This window comes from Helicoverpa zea, chromosome 15 (genome assembly GCF_022581195.2).
Source record: "Helicoverpa zea isolate HzStark_Cry1AcR chromosome 15, ilHelZeax1.1, whole genome shotgun sequence".
NCBI classification, from domain to species: Eukaryota; Metazoa; Arthropoda; class Insecta; order Lepidoptera; family Noctuidae; genus Helicoverpa; species Helicoverpa zea.
In genome coordinates this window covers 12339046-12363642 of record NC_061466.1, presented here as the reverse complement: position 1 = coordinate 12363642, position 24597 = coordinate 12339046, and the positions used below count along the sequence as shown (strand labels likewise).

The 24597-nt window shown below is 35.8% G+C and overlaps 2 protein-coding genes across 2 annotated transcripts; both read right to left on the bottom strand.

The window, feature by feature from the left end:
- Positions 1-267: 267 nt before the first annotated feature.
- LOC124636991 (glycosylated lysosomal membrane protein A-like) lies at positions 268-13081 on the bottom strand. Its single transcript, XM_047173290.1, has 8 exons — positions 12792-13081; positions 11737-11976; positions 7729-7911; positions 6853-7083; positions 4595-4728; positions 3982-4119; positions 3176-3609; positions 268-1751 (listed from the first exon to the last, which is right to left on the bottom strand). The coding sequence occupies exons 1-7, from the start codon at positions 12852-12854 to the stop codon at positions 3432-3434; spliced, it is 1167 nt and encodes a 388-aa protein (XP_047029246.1). The 5' UTR covers positions 12855-13081; the 3' UTR covers positions 268-1751; positions 3176-3431.
- A 496-nt stretch (positions 13082-13577) lies between these two features.
- On the bottom strand, positions 13578-18507 carry LOC124636890 (probable tRNA (guanine(26)-N(2))-dimethyltransferase). Its single transcript, XM_047173153.1, has 10 exons — positions 18414-18507; positions 18055-18303; positions 17563-17750; positions 17042-17270; positions 16544-16692; positions 15986-16154; positions 15349-15569; positions 14875-15012; positions 14260-14427; positions 13578-13743 (listed from the first exon to the last, which is right to left on the bottom strand). Exons 1-10 carry the CDS (start codon positions 18456-18458, stop codon positions 13602-13604), a joined length of 1698 nt encoding a protein of 565 aa, XP_047029109.1. The 5' UTR covers positions 18459-18507; the 3' UTR covers positions 13578-13601.
- Positions 18508-24597: the final 6090 nt, after the last annotated feature.

Here is a 24597-nt window from a genome sequence, read left to right as displayed (position 1 = left end):
TTTTGCTTGGTTGAGGACAGGGTGGTTATCATAAGGAATGTGGTAGATTTATGAGAGGGATAGTTCACTGCGTAGTGGCTCGTGCTACAGGCTATCGGAGGTTAATTGCCTGGTATTGCGTATTTAGTTCATACATTCTTCCCATATCTGGATAAAATAATATAACTTAGGGATAGTTTAGCCTCCCAACAGTGAAAAAAATGTAGAAATTATTATTTATTTATACAGGGTCGGACATAAAGGGTGCCAATAAAGTAAAAAAGAGGATTTTTTACAATACTAGTGCATTTATTTCGTAACACATAAACCTATTTACAAAACAAGTAGACATAATCAAAATTAATATCACATCAGAAAATACAAAGCTAACGATCAAGCCTACAAAATAATTTACAAAAACGTACAAAATTCGTTTATAAAAATAAATGTAATTTACAATCAATGTTGAAGTCACTCAATTCAATTAATTAATTTATAACTTGAAATAGGTACCAAAGATCCATGGTAGTTTTTAGATTATCTAATCATACTATAACTGTGTACAAACAATTACTTTTCTGAGATTAACAAACCTTGAAGTTACAAAAAAATATGAATTGCAATAAAAGTCGAAAAACCGAATATTTAAAAATGTATCGTATCACAAAAGAACAATTATAGAAAAAATAGCCAAAATGAGAAATCTTAAAACTAATGCGATATAATAGTTATTTTCATGGTTTTCAACAGGTTTCAAATACTGTAACATCACATTATCGTCATATTTTTGGAACAATATTATAATTTTTAACATTAATTCAACATAGCACTGTTAAATTTTATACAATATTTGATTACTTATGTACAAAAGTATATTTTCTAAGGCCTAGATAAAGTTTTAATATATAGAAATGAAATGGGAATTTGGTGATGAAATTAATAATTAAAGAAATTAGATATTAAAAAAAAAGATCTCAATTAGCTTTCTTAAACCACCTAAACTTATGCACTGATGTATGAGAGCACTTTCACACTAGCGGATTTAGCACCGCGTATACGTTATCCCAATTTTATTTGGAGATACAAGTACGAAGGGTTTCGGGTGTTATCTCTCGAACCGGTAGTAGTAATTGTTTTGTTTAATAATAATAATCCGCTTATTTGAAAGCGCTCATTCTCAAACTGTAACTTATAGAAGAAAATATTTCATTGACAGGCACTTGAAATGGATATATGAAAACCACATACACGACTTGTAATTTACAATGTCAAAATTAATCTGACTACGATTGATTCAATTAAAAAATAATGCAATGTCAAAAAAAAAACACAGTCAACAAAAAAAATACATAAAAATATTTTTTATTGTCGAAATAATTTAAGAGAACGTCTGAAAGAATAATGTATATAAAATAAACTATTTTATAAATGGATCGTTATTAACTTAAATTACGATGTCAATTGGACTAAGTCTCGGCCATATAAGATTTCATTTAAAAGATAGATTTCCATCTACGATTTATATAAAAATAATTATAACTACTTAAGTGCTAAGCAAATATTTGCGTCATTTAATAAGTGTTTGATATTTTTTCGTCAAGTTCTCATAAATAATAGTGCACAAAATTATACTATGATTCATTCAATTTGGGTAACATTCAATTCTATTCTAATACTATTAGTTAAATTCAATATTCATTCTAATCACATTTAAATATTTATTAATTTATTTGTGCACCATTAATATGCCATGCATTGGCTTAAGAGCCGATTTTAACGCAGTAGCCGATGGCATAAAAATAATAGACAAAAGTTCTCTTTGCCTCCTGGGGTCACCAGTACTAGAAGAGTCATTTTCGGATTTTATTGAGAACAAAATTCAAAATTTCAATGATATTTCGGAAAGGTTATTCAAAATTAATATACATTCAGCCATCACCATCCTACGATACTGCTGCTTTGGCCCCAAATTAACCTACATCTTGCGTGCTTCTCATTTATGGAAGCACATCAACCTTTTGGATCAAATTGATAAAATAATTCGACACACACTTTCATCAATTTTAAATGTGGCCTTGGACGACAAAGCTTGGTCTCAAGCTACACTTCCCATCCGTATGGGAGGGCTTGGCGTCCGCAAAATTTCCAGTATTAGTTTACCGGCATTTATTTCCTCCGTCCATGGCACTGACAAATTGATCAGGAAAATCCTACCTATTACACTGATCAATTTTGAGGTGCCATGCCTGGCGGAGGCTATTAATGCCTGGAAAGTCACATGCCCGAATACCGATCTACCCGCCAACCCATCCTCCCAGAGACAGTGGGATGAGCCGCTCTGCAGAGTAATACGGAAAAATCTCATTGATACGTCAATTACTTCTGCGGAGCGAGCACGCCTACTGGCTGTGGGTGAATGGGAGTCAGGTCTTTGGCTTCACGCATTTCCGTCGGCAAACATAGGCACCATGTTTGACGACACCACTTTCAGACTCGCTGTCTGCCTGCGTCTGGGTGCTTCATGCTGCACTCCTCACCGCTGCCACTGCGGGGAAGCTGTCAACAGCCTCGGTCACCACGGCCTGTCGTGCAGCCGGAGTGCGGGCCGCATACCACGACATGCGAATATCAACGACGTGATCCGTCGGGCTCTTGTTGCCGTCGGCGTGCCAGCCGTACTTGAACCAAATGGTTTGGCACGCGACGATGGCAAGAGACCAGACGGCATGTCGCTATTTCCGTGGAAGATGGGTAGGACTTTAGTGTGGGACGCGACCTGCGTCGACACTCTTGCGCCATCCCATCTTCCTAGAACTGCGTGTTGTGTCGGCTCCGCCGCTTCACAAGCAGAAGACCTCAAACGGCGCAAATATAGTAGCCTTATCGGGAATTACATGTTTGAGCCGTTTGGGGTTGAAACTCTCGGGCCGTGGGGTCCGAGTGCTCACGCGCTTGCAAAGGAAATTTCTAAGCGCCTTGTTGACACTTCTCGTGACCCAAGGGCTGGCTTTTATTTCGCACAGAGGTTGAGCATTGCCATCCAACGTGGCAATGCTGCCAGCCTTCTGGGTACATTACCCGGTGACAGCGATGAGGAGCAATTTTTTGATGCTATGTATTAGTTTTAAGTTGTATATATAAGTTTATTTTTAATTTTTAAAATTAATGTAAATATTATGTAAATATTAGAGCCGATTATAATTTATGCTTTTCTATACCTATATTGTGTGTCATAAAGATCACATTTTTATATTTATCGGCACTTACTCTCCCAAAAAATAATCTACACATCAGGACTTTTTTTTATCAAAAATGGCTATTCAGACGCACCGGGTTTTCACGTCAAAATTGAAAAATGTAACAATAATTATATATTTTTACATATTTCTGCATACCATATAGATATGTAAGAAAACCAATCATTCCAAAACTACAGTACATTTTTACCTTTTTTACTCGTCATCAGTGAACCTGGTGGGGGGGTTTCTTTGCTTACACCTTCGAGCCAAGACATAGGTAATGCCTGATAGAGCCAGGAGCACTGGAACGCCTAGGCCGATTGAAATTATGATGATCACGAAGAGAGAGAATTTTTCTACTGGGGGAACTCCGTAGCCTATTGAAAATGACCTGTAGGGGAAAGCGTATACTTTAGTAAGATATTTTTCTTTCTGATATGTTCTTCACAAGTTATTTTCTGCGCTCTATTGTCCAAAAATTTAGATTTATGATTTAAGCAATATTTTCACATTTTAATTAAAGTATAATATAAATTGTTGAAAAAAATTTGTACAAATTATACAAAAGTATTTTGTTTTTATATACCCTTTTTTATTTTTTTTTTTTTTACATTTATTATGCTCTTAATATTCACAGCAGCATTGTGTGATGAATAAATGTATAAGAAAGTTAATTTGCCTTTTAGATTAGCTTGACAAAATCAAGTAAGGCTTTCAAAAAGGCGATATTCACTACAATAATTTAAAAAATCTTTCGACTCACCAAGAAGTATAATTATGTTGCTTATAATTGCCGTCGCCGGGCAGGCCGAACGATATGAACGTGTCTTGTACTAGTAGATTGTCGCGGTTGAAGTCGCGGTAGAATATACGGAGAGTGCTCGATTTGGGGAGATGTGTGCTGTTGTAAACGTAATAATTATTATGTTAAAATTGTAATTTTCATTGGATCCGCTAGTGGTTGCACCCGCATCTCTTGGGGAGAAAGAGTAAAGTTTTCAAATCAGAGCATGTGTATAAGCGCTTTCTAGCAAGTAAACATACAAACTGAGCTTTAACTTTGTTGACAGAAATTGGTCAAACATTTTCTTTGAGTAATAGCTGTTCGCAGATGTTCAGGTCAGTTCATTCTGTAGTTATCATCTCAGCCATAGTACGTCTACTGAACATAGGCCTTCCCCTTAGATCTCCACAGATACCTGTTGGAGGCGACTTGCATCATTCTGTAGTGACAGTTACTTATAAGAGATTTTAGAGTTCTAAAAAAAACCTTTTAATAGTGCTAATGGATGAATGGACTTTCGTTTCTAACCATACATAAAACAAATTTTACTGTATATTGGCCACATTAAATCTAAACCATCAATATAACGTACCTAGTAAAATTACTGATATAAGCGTTGGTAGAGGACGAGACACTGCGCTCGGGCTCCGTGTAGCTGACCGGCCGGAACTGCACGTAGCCGCCGTCGTCCGAAGACACGGACCGCGGCGTTTTTATCTCGAAGATCTGAGAATAGAATAGAATAAACGTTTAATGTTTAATAAGAAAATCATGTAATTAAGAAGCCAGTCAGTTAATGTGAATTAAGTGATAGTTTTTATTTATTTTTTTCATGTCAGGAATGAAAAATTCTGGTTTAGTTAAATAGTATCCAAATATGCTCATTTTGCTATATTTAAGCTTACATGGGTGGACTGCATTGTGGCCGTTTTTCAGTGTAATATTAAGAAATGTCTTTATATTAACTTTGAAGAAAACAAAATGTAACAGTGATTCGATTATATTTTGTAATGTAAGTAATGAAGAATTGAATGTAAGTAGAAATCATTTAACGACTATGACAAGTTTGCAGAGATCAGTTTTCCTTTGTTGTCAACCTAAACACAAAACACCAACGATCACGAGCCCTTAATACTAGTCCCCAGGCCGGCGAACAAATTTTTTTTTGATTCATATACATTCAAGACTTTGTGAGTGCCTTCCTTACGATGAGTCCGACAAACTTTTCGAATGCGCAAATTTTGGTGCCGCTGCGTTTTTTAATGCTAGACTCCTGAAATTGTCGATATGACGTCACTATGGCTCTTCGTACATACACGTTTCATCTTTTGAGATTCGTTTAATAAAGTTAACTAGAGAATGGTGGTCAACTTGTCCGATAAAGATCGTGCTGCGTTTGGAGTGTCCACCATCCTGAAAATGTCGGTATGACGTCACTACGACTCTTCGTACATACACGTTTCATTTTTTGGGGTTTGTTTAATAAAGTTAACTACAAAATTGTGGTAAGCTTGTCCGATAAAGATCATGCTGCGTTTGGAGTGTCCACCATCCGAAACATGTCGATATGACGTCACTGCGACTCTTCGTACATACCTGTTTCATTTTTTGAGATTTGTTTAATAAAGTTAACTAGAAAATTGTGGTAAGCTTGTGCGACAAAGATCATGCTGCATATGGAGTGTCCACCGTCCGGAAAATATAGATATATTTTAAGATTTGGTATAAGGTACTGACAATTGGTGTGAAGTATGTTAATAGTAAATGTTGCATTTAGAAAGTCGTTTCGAATGATATATGTATCATTACTACAGGAGGGATTTATTAACTTGAAAACACCTATCGATAAAATAATCTTATATAAGCTCTAGCTTCTGAAATACTAACAATTCGCCGAAGTTTTTTTAATATGAAATGTTGCATTTAAAAACGTCTTTTGAATGATGTATAACTCATTACTAGAGATGGGATTTATTTAATTGAAAACATATATTAATAATTATAATTTTAAATAAGCTCTAGCTTCTAAACTACTAACAATTTGTCGGAAATATGTTAACACGAAATGTTTCATTTGGAAAGGTTTTTCAAATAATATATAATTTGTTACTAAAGAAGTAATGGATTAGCTTGACAGAACCTACCGATAATATATTCTTAGAAAAGCTCTAGCTTTTAAAGTACTTACAATTTGTCGGAGTTATGCTAATACAACCTTGCGCTTAAAAAGATCTTTTGATTGAAATATGGCTCATAACTTCAAGTGAGATGTTATTCCTTAACACAATGTAAAGTACCAATAATATGCCTTAGGTCAGTTATGTCTTCCAAAATACTAAGAATCGGTAAGTGGTATGTTAAGACGGAATATAGCCGTCATATCGACATGTTTCGGATGATGGACACTCCAAACGCAGCATGATCTTTATCGGACAAGTTGACCACAATTTTCTAGTTAACTTTATTAAACAAATCTCAGAAAATGAAACGTGTATGTACGAAGAGTCGTAGTGACGTCATACCGACATTTTCAGGATGGTGGACACTCCAAACGCAGCACGATCTTTATCGGACAAGTTGACCACCATTCTCTAGTTAACTTTATTAAACGAATCTCAAAAAATGAAACGTGTATGTACGAAGACCCATAGTCACGTCATATCGACAATTTCAGGAGTCAAGCATTAAAAAACGCAGCGTCACCAAAATTTGCGCATTCGAAAAGTTTGTCGGACTCATCGTAAGGAAGGCACTCACAAAGTCTTAAATGTATATGTATCAAAAAAAATTTGTTCGCCGGCCTGGGGACTATACCCTTTATTATGCACACACACCGTAAGAAAAACTCACCTCAAAAACTCCAGGAGTATGCTCATCATCAAGGCTCTTCCTCATGGTATACTTCATAGCATCGCTCCAGGCATCCGTGCTGACCAGGGTCAGATGAATCGCGAACCGTGACGCGTTATAGTCGCGGGAAGTCGTGAGGTTCACCAGGCTGACGTCTATGAGGGTTGAGTTCGCTGTGTGGATGAGATGGGGAAGTTCCACTGCGTAGTCTTTGTAGGGGAGCAAGTCTAGCTGTTGGTTGAGAAAAGTACTGCTTAATATCGTTGCAATAAGTCTAATGTTTTTTCTTATTTGAGATTATAAGGCCTCAATGACAGTAGATAAAAAATAGGAAAACAGTCAGTGGATGTCCAGAGGAATCGCACTTTAGCATAGCACCATACTTTGTCTGGTGCAATGCAAATAATAGATCAAATAATAGGAGTAGGTTTGTTGCAATGGCGTCCACGGCCGATTTTCGGCCTCGGCGGCTGTTCTCATGTAAGAAGACCAGCTAGTTGTGCACAAGTATTTGCGCAGACACAGGTACACTCTCATAGCCCAATGGAATGGCAATTCGACACGACCTGAGAGAGATCAGGTGCAGAACCAACATTTACGTGCTTTCCGATCCACGGGTATGCCAATTATTGACTTCCAGACTCCGGCTGCTATGTGAAAACTAAAAACAAGTGTCCTCACTAGGGTGTCTCCACTACGTCACGGGGGGGACACTTATAACAAAGTACTGATCTGCACCTACCTTCATATCAACAGTGCCCTTCTGCCGGGTGTCGGGGAAGTATCCTCGCATGTGCACCATGACCTCGTTACCAGTGAGGACGGTGTCTCCTCGCTTCCACACCACGTCACGGAGGGGGACTGAGCTACACCTACCTTCATGTCAACAGTGCCCTTCTGCCGGGCGTCGGGGAAGTATCCTCGCATGTGCACCATGACCTCGTCACCAGTGAGGACGGTGTCTCCTCGCTTCCACACCACGTCACGGAGGGGAACTGGCCGCTGTGGGCATTTGTTGTCTATTTGACCGGTGCTGTTTATGTCATTGTATTCTTGCAGCTGAAAGGGAGAAATAGGTTTAGAACGTTAATTATATGTTGTCTAATACAGTGGCGGCGTAGCATCAGATGGCACCCGGGGCGGACTACCTATTGCCCCCCCAAAAAAAAACTACAAAATATAAAAAAAAAAATGTAAATTAAAGTACTTAAAAATCGTGTAGATATCATTAATGATGCTTATTGCTAGGTTTACCATAAAGAAACCGGAGACAGATCACTGCAAACTTATAAAGCGCTAGCGATGCGAGTCCCTAATTTTTGAGTTTTGGGACACAAAACTCATTAACAGAAAGCTGCATTAACAGTCAATGTATCACGTGCATACAAGTTACCACCACTCCATCATAAAAGACGATGTTATTAAAATTAAAAACAATGCAAACATGTGTGGAAAAGCCGCGAGCGCAGCGGAACACAAAGGTACCTACCCAAACAAGTGTGAAAAAAACCTCTGTAAAGAGAAGAAGCCGCGAGTGTAGCGAGCACGAAATTGTTGATTTTTGGGACGCAAAGATGCCTAAAGAAACTAGCCAATGTCAAGTGAAAGGCGCGAGCGCAGCGAGCGCGAAATTTTTGAGTCTTCGAACACAAAAATACTCAAACAAGTTTGAAAAAAACCAGTGGAAAGTCAAAAACTGAATTTTTTGAGTTTTGGGACACACAAGTTCTCCACCTCCTAAACAGCTTAGAAATCGCCAGCGTAGAGCGTCAGTTGTTTTTGCATAGCGTGCAGTGACTGGTAGTGAACCTAGGCTTTGCAGATTAGAATGGCACCCTCAGTGACTTGTCCCTTCTGCCCGCGCCATCCTGGTCGTGCATATATGTGCCGACCGAAATGGCATCCGGGACGGACCGCCCCTCAGCCCCCCCCCCTCCCCTTTACGCCGCTACTGGTCTACTACTACTACTGGTGGCTCTTTGGTTTGGAATGATGATTTTTCCATGAATGGCCGGATGGTCGGATGCTTTTTGGAAGATTTAATTGGAAAATAAAGCGTAATTTTATAATTCACTGTAATAATGCACCTAAAAATATTTTTTTATGCTTTTGTTGAACTCCGAGAGTTCTTAAACTTTATTTCTTCCCCAATTATTAAGTATTAGATTTTTTTATATACTTGTACAATGCATCATACATCGTACATTCTACACAAACAATGAGTCGAGTGCATTATGTTGTTATTATCATATTTTGCCGAATACGTAATTTCCTGAGTATTTGGCAAACGTTGCATTACGCTGGTTCTAAACAACTGAGCTAATAAGAATCAGTTATCAGTTTACATTATTTACATCCGGCCAATAGTAAGAGTTGATATTGGATGTACTGTAAAGTACGTAGCATTCAATATTTGCGTATATTTTTCTTAAGATGTTAACTAATGTATCGGTTAAATAAATACGGTTCGCACAGTTAAGTTAAACCTCATTAACTGGCTATGTAAATATTTATTGATGACACATTGGACGACCTCGATGGCGCAATGGTCACCATGCCGGACAGCCGAACCTGAGGTCCCGGGTTCGATTCCCGGTTCGGTTGACATTTGTGTGATGAGCATGCTTGTTGGCCGTGGTCTGGGTGTTACAATATGTATTTATAAATATGTATATATGTAGCTATACGTAGTTTATCAGTTGTGTTAGCACCCATAACACAAGTTAATTAATAACTTACCATGGGGCTAACCGACCGTGTGTGAAAACGTGTCCAGGCATTATTTATTTATATAAAAAAAAATCCTTTTGTTCTAGGCATATGGAATACAGCTGTTGTAATTGTCATAGGATCATCTAGCTAGAATCATGATTTCTGGACCATGAGTCGGAACACAAACCCTGGATTTTCAAAAAGGACCAAATCATTACAAAATACCTAGTAATTTGATTACTATCACTATCAACATATTGCATTTTAATGAAGTACTTTGCTCTGAAAGTTCATTTTTATAATTTTAATCCCTTTTCATATTATAATAGAGTTGTAATTCGCATGTGTTACCAAAGTCACGTGACACAGTGCCATCAAATCATTTTCAACCTTATCCCTATTAAAATGAAGTTGCTAATCGCATATGTTGAGCATAGTCACGGGACACTTTGCTATCTAAGTTTGTGCTAATATGGAATGGGGACACAACCTATGACTCATGTATCGGCAGTTAGACCAAATGTATGAACTTATCATTTTATTGAACTAGCAAATGTTAGGTATTAGTTAATTAAGCAGGAATAGGATGTAACTAATTCTGCAGGGCTTTGTAGTGCCCACTAGGATTTAAAAGCTTTTAGAAAAATTCTAAGTTGTTACCATTTTATTAGTTTTTTAACAGCCTTCAGTGGGCTTTGAGGAAATTCATTTGATCATCATCTGTCTAGCGTTTTCCAATGCTATGTTCGGGTCGGCTTCCAGTCTAACCAGATGCAGCAGAGTGTAACAGTGTTTTACATGAAGTGACTGCCTATCTAAATTCCACAAACCAGTTAACCGAATAAATGATTAATTAATGTAAATTAGGCTGAAAACTACCTATATTTAAAAATATAACTAATGATACCTATATTTGAAAATTAATATTGCAAGAGGATATCCCCACAAACGCCCACCATTAATCACTTCCTATTTTTCTGCTGGAACAAGAACTGACGAATGAAATTCCCAGCGTATCAATTTTGATACAGTACTCGCAAAACTCGATATTGTTTTTAACCGACTTCCTAAAAGTGAGGAAGTTGTCAATTCGGATGTTTTACTGAGCAACGATTTGTGCTAAGTTACGTGATGACAAAAAGTTTGGCGATAGCTTTATCTGACGTTATTTGGGAAGCAAATCAAAGCACTTCATTGTTCGATTGTACAAGGAAATTGGTATTTAAGGATCACTTAAAGAGGGGAAGAAATAATTGAATTAATTCAGTTAGGTATTATAATACAACATCCGAAATGCCGTCAATTATTTGTAAATAAACGAATGTTATTGTAAGCTATGTGGGTCGGTTTATTAAATACTTACGTCATGTTTGTATTTGGTATCAATAAGCTAGAATTTCAGAACAAACAGGGATGATATTATGATAATGGTACGATAAATATGGGTTATATAGGCCAATCTGGTAAATACTTTTGTTAGATTGGGACTATATTTGCATGGACTATAAACATATTAATTGGCTAGCTTCCGTCTGCCGGTTTCATGCGACGCAACCATTTCACGCACATGGATAAAAAGTTACCCATATGTTGTTCTAGCTGCCCAGTATCAGCGACGCGAGAGAACAACTTCCGACACCCGGATAAACAGTGATAGAGTAACAAACGTACAATAGCATATACAAACTTTCGCATTTATAATATTACTAAGTGAGATGTAAAATGTGGGCCTTTCGGTATCAGCTGCACAAATGACGTAATTCAGAACAGATGGCCACTGAGTAATGTACTTGAAATTTCCAATAACCAATTATATACATTAGAGTATTAAATGATGGATTCCAGTGGGTCATCTATTGATGAATAAATGTAACTAGCATTTATTTCGTTGTTATATTGTATTGTATGTATAAAATTATATGAGGAATTGAGCCAACAGACAGGTACTTTTGTACCTTGATTTACACAGGTACCTGCCTTCTAATATTAGGTAAATACCTAATAAAGGTAATAAGGTATTTACCTAATAAAGTTACGTTTTTTATTACCTTCAGGATATGAGGAAGATTGTTGTACATGGTCTGTCAATTTACATTTTTGGTTTTATTTACCTTGATACTATGATATACCTGTGATTGGACAAAAAAATATTGTTATATTGTTAAAAATTACCTTATCAATAGTCGCAGCAAAGCTGTAAACTGGTCTATCAGTAATCTTAAACTGGGTAGGCTCCTTGCCATCCCACGTGACTTCTACCGTAGAATTGAGCTTGGTGATAAGGTATATGATGGTGGGCATGCCTCGGGAGAAGTCCCATAGCTGGTGGACGGTGTCATGGCTGCCGACGGCTTTGACATAGACGAGGGTGACGTCACAGTTTTCGCAGCCAGGGTTTAGGCTTGATATTATCTGTAAATAAATAAATAATTTTATGTGACATTCTTTGCAGCACCAAAAATACTTTTATTGCTAACTTTACAACCTGTAATAGCAACTTTTAATATTTTGGAAAGCTATAAATAAAAAATCCTCTTCCTATTTTGGAAATAATTTTTGAGGTTTTTGAATGTTTTGCTAACTTGCAGAACTATTTATAGTCTTTATGAAATATAAAAAATTTACTATCAATCACTTTTTAACATTAAGTAACAAGGAGGATGTTCAAAAAAAAATCTTAGTCATTAGATACATTATAATATGTAGAAGCAAACAAAATTATTCTAGCAATTTAGGTTATATACATTTAGATAATGCTTAAGCCTGAACATTTAATTAATTAAATGTTTGTTCTGGTGGGAGGATATTAATTGACATACTCATGTGAACCAGGACAAGGCTAACTACAAAAGAAAATGTACAACCTTTTTTGTAAAAAACCTAACATAACCAGAAAGTAGTTTTTATTAATGTAAACTATAATTTGGTCAGTGGTTCATCTTAGGAGCGTTTATGAGGAAGTTATAATGATTGTTTAACAGTCGAATACCTAGTTGGTTGGTAAATATTTTGCAAAGTGGGTTAAGAATTTAAAAAATGACTAGGTACTTAACAAAACGTAAAAAGAGACTAACAAACAAAAAATGTTTTAGAGAATCTAATGATGACCCAATACGATCGACCTTCGCCTTCTAAACACAAAGAGATAAGAAAAAAGGGGTGTCTTGACAACAGCATTGAGCCATAGCTTTATTTTGCTTAAAAAAAAACTGTTATACAAAACCCACCTGTCTGTCTTGTCCACACGCAAATGATAGTAGAAATACAATAAATAAACTCCGTAAATGCATCCTTATCGAAACGGGAAAGAAATGTAATTTTTCACACACAATCAATTATGTTATTGTTAATATATCACCCACTTGGTCACTTTACAATAAACAAATGATAATGACATCGGCACGTGTACACGGTTCGACGTCGACAATTATTCCTTACACGATAAGAACTATCAATTCAATAATTTATTGCTTTCTCTTGAAATTTTTACCCGATCACCTCGCTCGCATTTGCGTCATGGTATAGTCCTGCAAAGTTTAATACAGTATTTTGGAATTTCGGTGGCGCTAGTTTCTACGTGATTTTATATGGAAGCCGAAACTTAGCTGTCAAAGACCGACTTCGCAATTTGGGCGGGTTATTCCCGTCAAAGAACTGTCTGTTTCCCTCTTTGACAGTTCCATTTCGTTTAGAAACATTTAAACTCATATTTAACAGAATCCCGGACATAACAAAAATCTTGTATAAGATTTTTGGCATGGCACGCAAGGAGTTCAAGGTGAAATATGTGAGTTTTGTTCAGTAAAAGTGACACTACCTTCTAAGCGAAAGCGGACTTGTTTTTTACGTTCACTCGCCAAAACGGCTGTTCCAAAACGGATGAAACACATTTATATGATTCCTTGAAAACAGAGGTAATTTACATTTATCAGGCTGTAGAGAGTAGGTTCCCCTCATATAGTAAGAATAGTTATTAAGGGCAGCATACATTTTTGTATAAATAAAACAACACATTTACAAGTATTTACAATATATATTTACAAATCAGTTTCACCGCCCGTATTAGCTTTCTTTCTCTCTTCGTCATCGCTTGGCGAGTGTTGCCTCTTGGCATTCTTCTTATCTTTGCTGTGCTTGTTTTGATTTTTGAGAGCTTTCGTCATTTTGTCTTCTCCAACACTGTAACAAAGAAACAAGTAAGTACATAATCTATATAAATAAAAATGATTTGTTGTTCGTTAGTCTGATTAAAACTCGAGAACGGTTGGGCCGATTGAGCTGATTTTGGTTTTAAAATGTTTGTCGTAGTTCAGGGTAGGTTTAAACGATACGAAGTTCGCGGGATCAGCTAGTAAAATTTTTTTTTTCGAATGTATTATAAAATCGATGTCAGCTTTTGGCGTTTATCTACGTAACAGAAGACGACATACCACTTTTGTAAATTACTACTTTTCTGTAACGGTCGTTGCCCATCTGTTTCATCTGTTGATTTGCTAACTAGAGATAGGAAGTTAGCATCACTTGTGTGTGGCTAATGTCAAAATTATATTTAGGCTTCCCGCCTACGAAAGACTTTTTGTAGGACAGATAATTGGGCCGATTTTTTTGGTGGATATTCTGACTGCATTTTTTAGGATACGTGCACTACTTTTTTTGGGACTGTTTCACTATTGTTATCACTGTGTTCTATTTTACTTCACAGCGGCCCTGGAGCCGGGCCCCCAGTGCGGCGCGGGGTTGTACTGGAAGCGCAGGCGGCCGTCGCGGCGGCTCACGGGGTTGGCGTCGCTGCGCTCACTCAGGTCTATCTGAGTTTTTATTTCTTGGGATAAAATGTGGCGAGCTACTGCGTCTGCTTCTAGTCTGGAAATAATGAGTTAGTAGTCATTTTAAGTATTTTAGTAATCTAAATGTTTAAATTTCTGTCTAAATTTTTTCCAACTTATTTTTAAGTTGGAAAAAATATAAAACACGATAAAAAATATCCCAACCAAAAACAAAAAGTGTTTATTCAAAGTAGGCTGAAAATTATCACTTTCTGAACGTCAGAATTACATGAGACAGCCCCCAAAAACACCCACCGTTCACCACTTCCTTCGTGTTTTTACTGGGAAAAAGTAGCGCAAAAAACTCTCCACACAAACTGAAAATACTGAAGGTTACGCCAGATATTTTATTCTTTTATATAGCCTGTTTCTACATACTCTTCCATTCAACCAATATATCATTCTAACCAATTGCACCATCCACATACATAACAATTATGCATAAAAACAGTATGTTTTCAATTAAAATAACATCGACACCTACTTGGCAGGTTTAGCGGGATGCGTCTTAGCCCACGTCCTGATGATGTCCCACACGAGCTGCGCGGGCGCCGCCGTCTTGATGGACATGCGCGACGCGTGCGAGTACGATACCTTGTAGCCTGCGTTTAGTATCGCTGATCTGGGGGAAGAGAAAGAAAAACTGTTAATTCACACAAAAAGGGCGTTTTCAAGTTAACATCAACAGGGAGACACACGACATCTTAATGGAAAGAAAAAAGAGCACTTTGCTAGAGCCTTTATGGATGTTTACTTGATATAAATATAACACTTGACGGTAAATGGAGGGCTCCGAATTGGTAAAATAAAATAAATGACAATAATTAAAATAAATTGTATATTTGAAAATTTGTAAACTTAAATAAAAATGCCAGAAACTTAAAAGACTTACATAACAATTTCAAAAACTAGCACATTCCGAGATCTTTATCATTTATCAGTTTGGCCTTAGTCTCACCTCATAACCAACATAGGCATAGTCTCCAAATGCACCCTTCCGAAAAGTTTATCCATGGTATAGTACAACGGTACATCCTGCAACTCTTCTCTCACCATAGACAACACCCCGGCTATACGCTTGGAGGTGCCGAAGAGATCCGGGTTATCTTCCACGTGGGTTAACACCCGGGACACGAAGATTTCGTCGTGGATTGGTGCTGACCACAGGGGGCCGCCTAGCTGTGGAGGATTGGGGGTATTTTAAAGGAATTCGATGACTGATACCTAGAATTGGTTTCTATTCTACGCAGTGACTTGCAGACTGTTACGAGATGACAAAAAGTTTGGAGAGAAAAATACGAAGTACATATTTTAAAACTGGAAAATACACACTCTCCCTAAACTTTTCGAAATATTCTTGTAATCTATTGCTGCTAAAACAAGTAAGACACGGCACATACCTACTGAATAATGCGTGTATTACGATAAGAGTATTTGAAAATTATAGTTTCCAGAAAAAAATACTGGTAGGTAAGCAATCAAAGTCTTGGTTTATTACACTTTTTCACGTTATTTATTTGGAAAGCATCCCCAAAAAAACACCCCTTTGTTCCCGCTTCTTAGGGAGATAGCTTATTTTAGTGTAATATACTTACATGATGCCTCTGATTACAATTAGCGCAGAACTCCCCGACAGGTGGCGCTGGGGGCAGGTAAGCCTTCGTCTGCGTCGGGTTGCGCTCCGTAGGGTTCGGCTTGAACCCTCCCAGCGCTTGCAGGGTTATGTTGTCGCAACCAGTGCATTGGTATGCCATTGACAGTTTGCTGAAAATATTTGGGATATATTTAAAACGTAATTAAAAAAATAATAAAAATATATGGCTTTTAAAACAATGAGCTCTATCTAATCTGTTGACACCAGAATGCAAGAATTACTAGTATACTGTGGAGAATAGTTATTATAGTAACAATAATAGGAAAAAAAAACGGACAAGTGCGAGTGTGACTCGCGCACGAAGGGTTCCGACTTCCGACCTTTATCTAAAAGCTAACATAAAACACATTTGTTATGTGAAAGCCGAGAACGAGGGATTCTATTTGATCTATGGGCACAGAAACCAAAAACCCTATTTAGGTATACAGGAAAGAAGTCAATATAAGTAAAACTATGTATGAATATTTCGAACTAACATATTGCATGTATTTCATCTCACCTAGTAGTTTTCTTACAATGAATAGCGCCAGTATATATCTTGACAAACACCCGTATATAGAAGTCGGCAGATATACTGAGCAGCGGCACTATGTAGCGGCTATAGCGATTCGCGTGCGATTCTATGCATTGCAGCATTATTCTTAAAGCCTGAAATTGGGAAATTGGACATTATTTGTATTACATTAACGTTGGATATTGATTGGAGAAGTTTCGTGCCATTAACTCATATTTTTTTTATATTGATATTAGAGAAAAGTAAATAATTACAGATTCAGTCAGTTTTGTATATTTTAGGAATGGTTTTTTCTTTCTTAAAATAATATACACATTTCATAACAAACCCCTGAGTTTTGAGGTGTACAGAATTATTCATATTTTCAGTTTGTAGAAGATTAGGGACTACAAACTGTTTTTTCAAACATATATAGTTTTTTTATAACAACACATAAACAGAAAATAAAATTAAGCCAAATAAAGTCAACCCAGCGTCACTTACCACTTCATGACAGCACTTAGTCTTCATACTAATAGCACCGTATTTACAGTAACAAGTTTCCGGAGAGTTCCCAGCCAGCACTGCCATGTCTGTTGCAGTTATGAGCAATAGGCCTCCATCCTGCACGCTTTGCACGGCGGAGTCTAGGAATACGGATGGACAGCCATATGGGTCTAGATCTATAGCTGCAAACCTCTTGGAGGGGTGTTTGTGTTTGTACATCACCATGCTGAAAATAATAAATAAAAAAATTTAAGGAAAAATATATGTAAAGTGGAGATAAATGAACCTCAAGGAGGTAAAATCGAACCTTTATTTAACTTAAGGTTTCAGTCAGTTATGTGCAATAGACGTGCAAAATATATAAAAAATACACAAAAATACAGTAATGTTTCTTTTAAAGAAAGTTTTATTTGGGCAAGTATTCTGTTGCTTGGATACTTATTATTACTGTCCTTCATGAATAATGTCCAAAACTATTTATTACTCATGTTAATAGTATGATATTGTCAAAATCTTACCAAGCATCATCATGGCTGGTCTCAATCAAGTTTTCCACCTGGTTATGTACCACATTAGCCTTAATAGTCTCCACAGCTTGCTCCGCCAGATCATTGGCAACAATCTTAGTAACATTCGGCACCTCCTTAGCGTACCGAATGCTTCGTAGACCTGTTGCCGATAAGGCTTCTAGTATTGATATGTCTATCTGAAATAGAATGTGATAAATTAGGATTGAATTGAATTATTTTATTGAGTATATCAGAATATTCATTTAATATTTAATTATGCTGCGAGGATGCTTATAATTACCTAATATTCAAAATAAGTAAATAATTATGGACAATTAAACTGAAGTCTATCGAGTTTTTGTAAACTGTGTCCCAAAACTAGGAATAAAAAGTACTACAGGCAGCAAAGGGCGAAATAAATGTATACACAGCCAGCATGGCAAACTCCACAGGTGTCCCAAAATCTTTGTTGTTATTTTAAAAATAAATAAATAGACAAACCTCGGCCTCTCCTTCGCCTCCCTCAACATCCTCCTTCGTCCCCAAAATTCTATTCTTCGCCCTCTTCTCAGCCTTTGCAATTTTCTCAGCTTTGAAATCACTGGTAAATATACTCAAGACAGCAATGCTTAAATCTCTATTGAATTCTTGCACTGGATTGTAAAATACCTTCTCAGTTTTGAGGCATATTTCAGCCTTTCCTTCTTTTATCGACTTCTGACTTGTAGAAGCATCCATTTTCATAATTTTCTGTAGTTTTAACTTATACCGTTAAAGGTAAGGTTATGTTTATGATTAAGGTTATATGAAAGAACATGAAAGTTATCTATGAAACTTGTAAGTATTATGGAGATACGAACCTGAGTAAAAATCGTAGCTATTCTACGATATCTCAGTACATTCATAAGGCTTGTAAACTCAATGTTTTCTAAACATTTGAAGCCATTTCATTATTTTCATTATTGGTAGGGACACGAAAAAAGTATCGATGCTTTGTGGTATCGAGTACATTCCAGTTCGATACCGATACTTTTGTACTCGATACTTTGCAGTCGATACTTTTACTCAATAAGTACTTTTTCCCAGGTATCGTATCGAATGAAGAATTTAATTTAACAGCGCTTTCTAGCTCACTCGTTGAAATGTTTTAAGACACTCTGTCTTAAAAAAAGAAACGACATTTGATTTCTGGAGCCACCATAAGAAGTTGGCACACACTAAAAAACAGAATAATAAAGCAAGTTCTTCATCACAGCCTGAAATGAAGGATGAATTAAGCAACTACTTATCGGCACAGGTTTCGCCACTTTCAGTAGATCCCTTAAAACAATGGGAAGATATAAAAGTAGTTTTCCCAAAATTATATTAATTGGCACGAGAATGAATATATATCAATCACTGCGACGTCAGTACCTTCAGAACGATTATTTTCTAAAGCAGGAAGTACCATCACAAAAATTCGAAACCGCTTATCTCCAAAAAGGCTCAACAAACTTCTATTTTTAAGTGACTCTACGGAGGAGGAATGGGAACTTTAATCTACTACGCGGGTGAAACCGTGGGACACTGCTAGTTTTTAGTATACCTCAACTTAATATTGTTTCCTTTTGCTACATTTTCGATTTGTTTCATTCATTCTATTTTCCATTTTTCTATTATTCTATTAAATTTGTGTAGGTACCAATACCATTTGTTTTTTATGTCCTGCTGAACTGAAGTAAAACTGACATTATTTACTAACTGATATTGACCTAGCAAATTTTGATCTAAAAAGTACTCGATACCTTGAAGTATCGATACTTTTATTTCGATACTTTAATGAGTACGATACTTTGTTATCGATTCTACTCATGAGTACGGTATCGATACTTTTGCTTCGATACCGTGTCCCTAATTATTGGTTAGGAAATGTCACCAGAGTTATCAGTGGCCAATGCAGTACAGCGCCATCCTTTGTTTATTTTAGGAACTACAACTTGCTATGTATATACCTATAGCTAGCAAAACCATTATATAGCTCTGTTGCACAAAAATCTTACCTAAATCTGAATTCATCTACCGTTTCGTCTGAACTGATGTTTATGATAGTACAGAAAAATATTAATTATCAGTACAGAGAAACGGTAGATGAACACAGTATAAAAGTTCTAAGGGAATAAAAAATAAAACAATCATTATTATGATTTGATAATGTGTCTTTTATTATAATAAGTAATAGCCCGTTCTTTAATGCTATCATCTTCATCTTTTTCTGTCCTGGTGCCATTTAATAACAAATTTACATCCCGGCACCAGTTATTTATAAAAAATCTTGAAGAAAAGTCAAATAAAAAATCTGTCAACTCGCTTTTGTGGTCTGGGCAAGTCAAAAAACTAAAATCTATGACTGTGTACAAAATTGTCTTTATATAATTTTTTATGCGAGGCATATCACTTTTTCTTTTTAAAATATAAGTGACTACGTCTTGGATTGCAGAGAATAGTTTTGTTGTGTTTTCGGAAGGGTAGGCGAGTGATTTAAACGAAGAGTACTCTCTTATTTTTATATATTCATTTATTTCTTGTTCTTCTTCTTCATTACAATATAAAATTGCTTTACAATTTTTGCAATTTTTAAATACATTTTTTTTTGCCTGTTTTATTACATAGCCGGTTACGTAGCTGAGTTGGCTTATAATTTTTGGATTACTTTTTTTTTCATTAAAATCTATAATTTCGCAATTAATATCATCGATATCTATTTCATTTATTTCTGTGAGTTCATTAATATCCTCCTTTTTTAATAAGTAGTCCATTGATTGAAAAATTTTACAGTCATCTTCTTCACAATTTGACCCTACAGAATGACTACTTGATAAATTATTTATTAATAAGCTTGCAAAAGCTGACTCAAAGCCAGATGGGGTTGGTGATATATTTCTGTATCCATGAGACCGTATACAGCCAAAAAAATTCTCTAATGGATCTTGATTTAAGTGTCTCATCCAGAATGATTTTATATTATATTCATTGAATGCCTTATTTTTTAAAACTTCAATATTTTCCAGCGTACGTAACCAGTTTGTAATTGATGGCACACTACCTTCCCTTCCTCCTCTACCAATAAACTTCATAGATTTTAAAACTTTTTTTGCCCTCGCCCATACCTTACTGTGATCAGATTTTGGGGTGACTGATTTTAACAGCACTTTACCGCTTCTTTTTTTTGAATTTTCAAAACTGCCATTCATAGAGTCGAAAAGTTGATCGAAAAACATCAATACGTCTGCGGTATCTTTGCACTCCGAAGGAAGTATTCTTTTATCTGAAAAGTAGAAATAAAATTAATTTAATTTAAATGATCCCTAAGAAACTTTGTATTGCATATTACTAGTGATCAGGTAATTGGTGCTTTATGAAACTTCGAAATCATGTTTGGTATAATGACTACTAGCTGTCCGCCCGCGATTTCACCAGCGTCGTGAGGGAACTGATAAAAACTATCATTATGTTATTCCTCGGATTTAAATCTATGTCTATACAAATTTTAATCTCAATTGGATCACTAATTTTTGAGTTTACTCAACACACAAAAATACAAATCTTTCCTTATTATATTAGAAACCTCATTTGGAACCTCGATTGGGATTAAACTTGGCAGTAATATAGCCTTCATCGGAAAAACATATAGTAGTTCCCTCAAGAAGCTGGTGAAACCGCTGACGAAAGCTAGTTTTCTATAAACAAACACATTATCAAGTTTTAGTAAATACTTTAGGCTCAGGAAAGTGTATAATTACCACTTATCTGTACAAATTTTATTATAGGTATCGGGACAGATCTTGAACGCTCGGCGTAGAGTGGGGGCGCTTTTCGCATTGTAAACTCAGTATAACCCAAAATTTCGCATGTGCGCAGCTGAAGGTCAGCATTCAAGACCCGTGCCAGTACTTTGCGTGTATTACTACTCACCTGCTAGGTATCCCATACTGGTAGCGACTGTTTGACTAAATATTTGAGTTGCCATCTTAACCTTCATCTTGGGGATTTTCTTTGGATCAATGTGGGCTTCTGTAAGATTTTTAATTAATCGTATACCTTTATAAGAAGGATTTTCCTCATGAAGTTTAATTAGGTGGTCCCACTTCGCAATTTTAACTTCATCTTCTATAATGCACTTCAAATTCTTGGTAATTAAATTATTCCTAATCCCTTTTATTAAGTGGGGGGTGTCAAAAATAGGTATTATTTCCTTGCCATTGACTTCAAATATTTGATGCTTAAAATTTAGATTTTTTCTTATATAATCAACTCTTCTTTCTTCTATCAATTCGTTTATAGCGCTAACATTTGTAGTCCCTTGGTCACAGACCGTTGCAAGCACATAAAACCCACACTGTTGCAATTCGGAAATAATATTTTTTATTAAAAGTTTCAAATCTCCTTTGGAAGTTGTTCCTTTGCAAAATGTGTAAGCCAATGGTTGTTTGTAATTATTTACAAACCCTCTTAACATAAAAACAAGTGCATGATCCGCTATGTTCCTGTTTGTTTGTTTTCCATTATTAATAAATCCCGTAATGGCATCTCGTTTTCTATTATAGTCATAATGGGGTGTAATAGATATTTCATCGAACAGAAGAATGCATAACTTTTCATTTTCTGTCATTTTTTGGGCTCTTTTCTTCAACTGGTTAAATATCCTTTTGTTGATTCCTGGTCTTAGACCAGCACAGGAAATCAGACGACTCAGAGTGATAGGAGATGGTAAAATAAATATTTTACTGAGCCATCTATATGCTTTTGGGCCCTGTTTGTACAAACTGAGAGCCATGATTTTTTCGTCCTTTGTGAACCTTCTTCCCATTTTTCCTTTTGAAATTTCGCGAAATTGCATGACTGTAAACAAGGCTGCCAAAGTCGAAAATTTTTGTAAGCACTTCTGAAAAGTGGTATTTTCAGAAAGTCTTAAGGCTCTTTTCAGTCGTGTGGCGTAACTTTCTTTCTTTTGTTGTAACTTCTTGATTGTTTTTTGCAGATTCGCTAAGTTTGGTACTGAAAAAAAAAAACCTGTTAAAAGGTAGGTCAATTATCTCTTTCATAGAAATTGAAAACTTAACTTATTCAAGTGCGACTTTGACATAATGAGATTTTCAATTAATTATTTTGGAGGAAAATCTACTTCAGCCCAATCTTCCTCTCTATGTGACCAAAAACTCTATTCTCTATTTTTGAAATTCTTACTGCAATATACAGTGTAGCGATAATGTTATCAGTATCACATAAAATAGTACACAGTTAACTATTGATCTAATAATTGTATTAAATAAATAAACAATTTCCCTAGTGATAACCTTATCGCCACATAGTATACTAATACAATCTATGAAATAAATATTTACCATTTTTTGTCATTGCAGCTGCTTGTTTTAGGGAAATATGTTTTACTCCTGAAGTCTTTACAGGTTTGCCTAAATCTGAAAAATTAAATTAATGCATTTATGTATAAACATAATAAAATATATATATATACACTGCTGAAGAACCAGCAGGTATGGTATACATTACCTAGGCAAAGTATTTAATGGACAATCAAATTTGCAATTTTTCATACATTGTTTAACCCTAAACACCCCAAGTATTCTATAAATTGCCTAGGTATTGTATAGAATACTTGAATAATACACATTGATGGTAGAAAATAAATATATCTACCATACCTATCAACTGATTTTAATCCAAACTAATATAATAAATGCGAAAGTAACTCTGTCTGTCTGTTACGCTTTCCCGCTTAATCCTCGCAACCGATTTTGATGAAATTTGGTACAGACAATCTTTAGACCCCGAGACAGAACATAGGCTACTTTTTATTTCGAAAAAAAGGGATGAAGGGGTTGAAATAGAGGTTGAAAGTTTGTATGGGATTTCTTAATTTTAAAAGATAAAACCATGAAACTTTATATTTAAGCACTTGATAAGAAATCATTAAACATTTTTTCTAGCATTTTTGAAATTTCGACCAGCTGGGGGGTGAAATAAGGGTTGAAAGTTAGTACACAAGTTCATCAAATATCACGTCATAAGAAACAAAAAATCGTTTGTTCATTTTGAAAGTTATTTTTTTTACCAGTGTGGGGGTGAAATAGGGGTTAAATCCCTACTTCCCTACTAATATTATAAATGCGAAAGTAACTCTGTCTGTCTGTCTGTCTGTTACGCTTTCACGTCTAAACCACTGAACGGAATTAAATAAAATTTGGTACAGAGATAGAGTTGACATTGAGAAAGAACGTAGGATAGTTTTTATCCCGGACTTTTGGAGAGTTCTCTTGGAAACGCGATATAACCGAACTGGACGCGGGCGAAGCCGCGGTCGGAAGCTAGTTAAAACTATAAGTGTTTTAAGAAATTTACCTGCTTCTGCTAGCTTCTCAAGTTCACTGGTCTTGATAGATATTGGTTCACCAGAATGAAGTGGACCTGCCAAAATAAGTTAACCAGTTCTGAAGAAAAAATCACAAATAATTTACAAAATATTTTTTATACCAATGTTAAGTCAAGTGCAACAATCATATATTAACTCTATCAAATAAAAAAACTTACTACTTTAAAAATAAAGTTGATGTGACAATTAAACTTTTTCACTTTACTGAATAACACTAACATGCTTTCAAGATTACCTCAGTAACAAAATTATGGCTTACCTGCTGTGGATGTTGAAGGTTGAGCAAATATTGGATTGTAACTGGTCACATTGGTAACATCTGATAATGGTCTTTTACAAGGTATGCCTGTAAATGAAATACATATACTTTTAGAAACTTTTGATAAAGCACTTATTCTTTTTTTTTTAATAAATTGTGCCTGTTTTTAATCTTTGACGAAGGAAGGTTATTTAACTTTAAAAATTCTCTCGAAAACAACTTCCTTTTGCATGTAGTGTCAGTCACATTTATATTTTACTAAATAAATGATATTTCAAAATATCCTTGGTTGGCATTTTTTCTCTATAGAATAATTGTTGAAACTGCTACAAAGCCATGTTTAAATTGAAACTAAAAA

Coding starts and splice junctions, on each gene's coding strand:
- LOC124636991 (XM_047173290.1), bottom strand. CDS start 12,854: ATGCATTTACGGAGTTTATTTATTGTATTTCTACTATCATTTGCGTGT. Junction 7,084..7,728: donor AGGGCACTGTTGACATGAAG/GTAGGTGTAGCT, acceptor CTCAACCAACAG/CTAGACTTGCTCCCCTACAA. Junction 4,120..4,594: donor TATATCAGTAATTTTACTAG/GTACGTTATATT, acceptor CGTTTACAACAG/CACACATCTCCCCAAATCGA.
- LOC124636890 (XM_047173153.1), bottom strand. CDS start 18,458: ATGAATGTACTGAGATATCGTAGAATAGCTACGATTTTTACTCAG. Junction 18,304..18,413: donor TAGCTACGATTTTTACTCAG/GTTCGTATCTCC, acceptor TTAAAACTACAG/AAAATTATGAAAATGGATGC. Junction 15,013..15,348: donor ATGCCTATGTTGGTTATGAG/GTGAGACTAAGG, acceptor CTCTTCCCCCAG/ATCAGCGATACTAAACGCAG.